The 5986-nt window shown below is 40.8% G+C and overlaps 1 protein-coding gene across 1 annotated transcript in view; it reads right to left on the reverse strand.

The window, feature by feature from the left end:
• adgrd2 (adhesion G protein-coupled receptor D2) overlaps window positions 1-5061 on the reverse strand; it is a gene marked incomplete at its 3' end in the record, with an annotated part of 29974 nt that extends 24913 nt beyond the window's left edge. The window contains exons 1-3 of the mRNA XM_080433494.1: window positions 4968-5061; window positions 4369-4611; window positions 3292-3924 (exon numbers count right to left, since the gene is read on the reverse strand). Of these exons, the coding sequence (XP_080289620.1) occupies window positions 3292-3924; window positions 4369-4611; window positions 4968-5010 (919 nt within the window). The 5' untranslated portion in view covers window positions 5011-5061. The remainder of the gene's footprint in view (window positions 1-3291; window positions 3925-4368; window positions 4612-4967) is intronic.
• Window positions 5062-5986: the final 925 nt, after the last annotated feature.

The raw sequence follows: 5986 nt of genomic DNA on the forward strand, positions 1-5986 counted from the left end.
TGAGTCTATACATTTATGGAAGGATGATTGTTATTGCTTAAACATGTAACTTTTTAATTTTGTGGGACATAAATGTATAGTAAAATCTAATATATATTATATATATATATATATATATATATATATATATATATATATATATATATATATATATATATATATATATATATATATATATATACATATACATATACATATACATATACATATATATATATATATATATATATATATATATATATATATATATATATATATATATATATATATATATTCTTTGACGAATAGTAAAAATAGCAATGCAAAAAATAGCAATGCAAACTTGTAGATCTGCTGCTTAAGCTATTTTGGGGCAAAAATTATTATTGATTGGCCGGTACCCGCCCGACCAATCAATAAATATTCTTCAATGGTCCTCTGAGGTCAAAGTCAATACAAACGTTTCTTGACTTTGAAGAAGGCCGTTACGTCAGTCAATGATTGGATATTGTGCCAAATTGTTCTAAAAACATTTAACTCTTTGCCAGACCCAAGGGGTCGGGCTTACATGAGGCTTTGTACCTGTTTCGTCCATACATGGGCACGGGCCATTTGTCCTCCGGCCCCAGCCAAAAAAAAGTTTGTGACGTCCCCTTTCGTCACGAACTATTCATGACATCATGAACTTCAGTTATAAAGTGGTTTGTAGGTGTGTTACATACTAGGACTTCATTTTGGGTCTGGCAGAACCAGGTCTCCTGGTCTTGTTTAAGTTTATTCCCAGTGATCAACACCTCATCACAACCTTTGGTACGTGGGTCATCTTTCCTGCTATGTTAATGACCATAGACTAAAAAAGAAATGGACAAAGTTACGCCCATAGACTCTACAGACCGTAAATGAAGCCTATTTTTCAACGATTCCGCCATCTTTCTATATCCGGTCCGAATACGCAAATAAGAAACCGGAAATTAATGAATGCTAGAGGTTGGGACCAGAGCGGGGGTGGGGAATGAATGCTATTGGTTGTGTAGCTTGTCAATCAAATCATCACATGGTAGCCACGCCCCTCCTACAGCATACCCTACTTTATCCTCAATTTTAAAATAAATGGGACCATAATTGACCAAAGCGCATACCATGATTGAAAGAAGACTTTAAACTGGCAACTGGAAGCCTATAGTATTTATGACCATGTTTATTAAGGTAATAAAATCAAGTGTAAAGTTCGGCAAAAACCCATCCGCTTGAATAGAGCCCATATGAACTGTCACTTCCTATACAGCCTCAATTTACAACTCAGGAGCTGGCCCCTTGGTAATGACAATGCCCAAAATAACAATGCCAGGTTGAAAGCAGCGTTGCCATATTTAGCAAGAGAATCAAGCGACCAGGTCTACGGAAACCAGTTTTACCACTTACATCGGCTATTCAAAAAGTCTTGAAAAGGGGCGCCGATGGCCTGGTGGTTAAGGTGTATATACCACATATATCTCTGGTTCGAATCCAGAGCCCGACGGCCTTTGCTGCGTGTCACTCCCTGTCTCTCTCTCCCTGCTTCCTTCACACTACTACTATCCAATAAAGGCAGAAAAGCCCACAAAAAAAAAGTATCTTAATAGAAAAGTTAAATATTTTTGAAACATTTTAACAAAACAAATCTTGTATGGGGGGTCCCTGGCACAACATATTTTTAGATGGGGGTCTGCGGCCAAATACATGTCAATTTGGGCGTCTGTGACATGAAAAGGTTTCAGAACAACTGGTTTAAACAACATTAGGAAGGAAGCCCAAAGCAACTACACTTTAGAAACAAGCCCCCCTAAAAAAGCAACCCGTAACTACCAGTATTTGCAAGCGACTAAAAAATTGAAAGCCCAAAGTCGCTTAGAATATGCAGACATGGCAACACAGGTTGAAAGCAGTCAAAAAAAGCACTGGAAACAACCTCAATCTGTCATTGTCACACAGACTAAAACAAAACACAAAACAATTTAGCTAAATGAGTATGCTCTTCACATGGTAATAAACCTCACTCAGTGCACACAGTAATAAAATGTTTTGTTATGCTCAAATGTCTCAAAACCTATTCTTCTTGCATCTGTGGGAACCCCCTCCCCAGTGGTGGAAAGTAACTAAGTACATTTACTCAAGTACTGTACTTAAGTACAATTTTGAGGTATTTCCATTTTTCGATACTTTAACTTCTATTCCATTACATCTCAGAGGCAAATATTCTACTTTATAGTTACTAGTTATGCTGTAGATTTTGATTCTTATTACAAAACATACATAGGCCTAATACAACCACTTCAGCCCTATACAGTATATACTTCGACTATTTGAAAATAGCCGATCTACAAGCTCAAAACCCATTGCATCTGCTATTTTCAAAATATCTTTTATACATTTGAAAACTTCTGCGTAATGAGTAACCTACTTAGTTTTGGTACCTTAAGTATACTTTGATGCCAATACTTGTGTACTGTATGCACATTTTGAATGTGCACAAGCACATTTTGAATACATGGACTTTTACTTGTAACAGAGTTTTTCTACATTGTGGCGTTGATACTTTTACTTGAGTAAAAACATTTGAGTGCTTCTTCCACCACTGCTGGGAAACCCCTCCCTCCCTCCCTCCCTCCCTCCCTCCCTCCCAGCTGTGATCCACCGTGGGCAGTCATCCATGCTAACATGTTTCCTCCAGTGTCTGAGGGTCTCAGGGTGGGTGTGCTAGGGGTCTCACACTAACTGGGTTAACAGGGCTCTTTAGGGGGGAAATCACCCAGAATGATTTCATTGGCGGGACACACAGGAGCTGGAAAGTACGGGTGGATCTGAGGGTATGGTCGTGAAATCAAAAGAAACCTAGACTTTCCCATTGGAAATTAATGGGATTTTTGTGTCCCGCCGTCACTTCAGTGTTCATGCCACTGGTTGAGACCTTTTAGAATGACAATACACTATAAATGCCATAGATCTTACATTGCAAAAGGAGGAGGAGGAGGAGCTAACTGATAATAGATTAGTAACAGATTAGCTAGATTTGTCACAATCTGACTCCAATAAAAGTCAAAAGGCCATGAAGGGCCATCACAACCTATAGGGTGCAAAGAGATGTGTTTAATATAGTCTCTCTCTCTCTCTCTCTCTCTCTCTCTCTCTCTCTCTCTCTCTCTCTCTCTCGAACTTAGAATAGCTTGTTTTTGCTATGTAGGTATAAGAAAAACAAGTTAATGAGAAAGGTGTTATTTTGATAACCCCCTTCACACAGAGTGAATGAATGTATCGTGTATATGCTCACTGTACCTGGGCAGAAGATCATGGCTGGTACCTCTTTCACCACAGAGTGAAAGCTGATGTTACTGGTGTTCCACCTGAAGAGCACTTCCTGTGTCAGGGGCAAGCATGCATTGAGTGCTTGTAGCTGCCCTCTCTCCAAGGAGATATTCCAAATATTCAGGTCAGTCATATTTCCAACAAAGGGTTCCGTGAAATTCCCCCCAAATGAGTCCTGGTCCTGACCCAGGATGAGTATCCCGTGTGCATGGATGTCCCTGGGTGTGTCCGTCCCAGAGCCCGTGTCTCTCCTCTGGCCGTCCACATAGATGGCCCAGCGGCCGTCGCTCCTGCGCCAGGTGACGCACAGGTGGTGCCACGCCCCGTCGTTGGGTAAGAACGACTTATATGGGCGGTGCTGCCCGTGGATGATGAGCGCCAGCAGAATCCGCTGTCCCTTCTTATCCACCTGGCCACGTAGCTGAAACTCGTTGGTAAAGACGGGTGCAGCGTAGGAGAAGATGGTGGACACCTCGTCCCACTTCGGGTCCCACTGAACTCGCATGCACACGCTCACGGCCGGCAGGGCGGGGAAGGACATGTTGACGCGAGCGAAGCCCTTCGGGGATTCCCTGGGGAAGTTCAGAGCTGGAAACTGCGAATCTGCAGCAAGGGGCATGAAGGAGAATCATTGACTCATCTGTACATTTTGGTGATATATACTTCTTATAGAATTTTGCTGAGTGCACATGCTCATTTTCAGCAAGGATCTGCCTCACAGTCATAGTATCACCACACTCAGACACATCTGGAAGCTGCCAAGCACAAACAATGGTCTCCAGCCATAGCTGACCAGTTCATCTACAGCATTCGGAGATTAAGTGCTTTGTTCAACCACTAAAGCCCTATATAATTTGTCCTACAACAAATAGTGAAAATAGCCAATCTACAAGCTCACAACACGTGGCATTGTAATGCATTGTGAGCTTGTAGATCTACTATTTATGCTATTTTAGAAATATCAGAATTTAAAAAAGAAATTGGTGGGAAAGAGTGCTATCAAAGAGATTAACTACAGCATAAGCACTGCACAGAGGCTCCACTCACATTGCCTTGCGAGGGCGATGGGCTTGGAGAGAGCTTTGCTGGGGTCCTTGACCCAGACAGGAGAGTGGAGGCCAGCCTGCTTGTGCAGCTCCCAGACCCCCTGCTGATCCTCTAGCTGACCAGGGGTGACCAGGGAGCTGAAATGTCCCGTGCAGAAGCTGTCTGCCCTGGAGAAGGGCAAGGAGTCGTTGATGAGCTGGAAGGCCCATTCTGGTGTGAGGTGGACCAGTCGCTTGTCTTCCGCTGGGTAAGGAAACACACACAACAGGGACAAAATGCAGGATTTAATCCGCTGTCATAAGATGATTATGACATATAGTTATTGCGTGTGGGGTAAAATATCATTGCAGGAGCAAATTATAATGTTAATATAGATTATATTGCAGATATGTTCATTATGCTAATACAGTTTTACCACACTGATAAAAAAAAGGTCTGTGAAAACAGTAATTAAGCAAAATGTCAGTCAAATATTATTCTGAATGGGTGGACACTGATTGGATAGAAAATATAAAAATGAATTATTAAAGAGTGACCTGTTCGGGAAGTAAAAACTGTTAAATAACCAGTATTTAGTTAATGGCAGGAGCATCACTCACCATGTGGGCCCATCCCTTTGTCAGCATGTGTTGGTTCCCCCATGCACAGCACCTTCAGAAAGGAAAAGTTACAGTATGGTTTACTTTATTATTAACAGTAAATGTCACCATGCAACAGATACATTCAGACTTGATATTTGAACAGATTCATTATTATGTGAGATATCCCCCATTTGAAAAGGAAAAAGACTATCATGCTAACACATTTTCCGTTATATACAATCCGTTATGGGTAAAGGTTGCCAATCATCTTTGAGACTTTGCGTATAAATAGTTCTGTATGAAATAGTTACCATTATTGATTAGGAATTAGGACCTACATTTAGATCTTATACAATTATCATTCCAGAGCAGACATTTTGTAAAAGCAAAAACAAAAAAAAAACTTGATTTGTGTCATAATTATGTAGAATGTGGAAAGGAGTTATTACCAGAATTGAAAAGAGCAGTAGCCCAATCAGCATGGCAGCAGTCATCTCTGAGCTGGTGTGATCCCAGACTGAAATAAAACAACTTAAGAGTTTATTTCACAAAGAACATTTCAAATCATTTCAAACCAGACATCTGTGAACTGTATTTCACAGTCAAATCTAAGAGTAAGCTTTCTGGCTATTGTATGGTAATCGGTCCCTCATATCCAATTACACTCTTTAAATGAAACATATGCGTGCACATGACAAGACAGAATACAGCCTATTAGAATACATTAGACCAGTGGTTCTCAAAGTGGATTTCAGGGACTCTCGGGGGTCCTTTAGGGGGTTCTAAATTGACCCTTACAAGTATGTAACTCTGACGGTATACAAATTAGACATTTGTATACCGTCAGAGTTAAGGGGAGATCTTGAAATGTAAAAGTTTGAGAACCATTCCATTAGACCACAGGACAAGAGGTTAGCATATTCCATAATAGGGAGAGTCCATGCTTACTGTAGTTCGGCAGTCACCGGTTCCCTTGGTTGAAGAATCTCAATGTTTACTTCAAGATGGCAAAAACGGTGGTGGTTTGTAATCTGGCC

This window comes from Gymnoscopelus braueri (assembly GCF_963280865.1).
Source record: "Gymnoscopelus braueri genome assembly, chromosome: 7".
Taxonomy (NCBI): Eukaryota; Metazoa; Chordata; class Actinopteri; order Myctophiformes; family Myctophidae; genus Gymnoscopelus; species Gymnoscopelus braueri.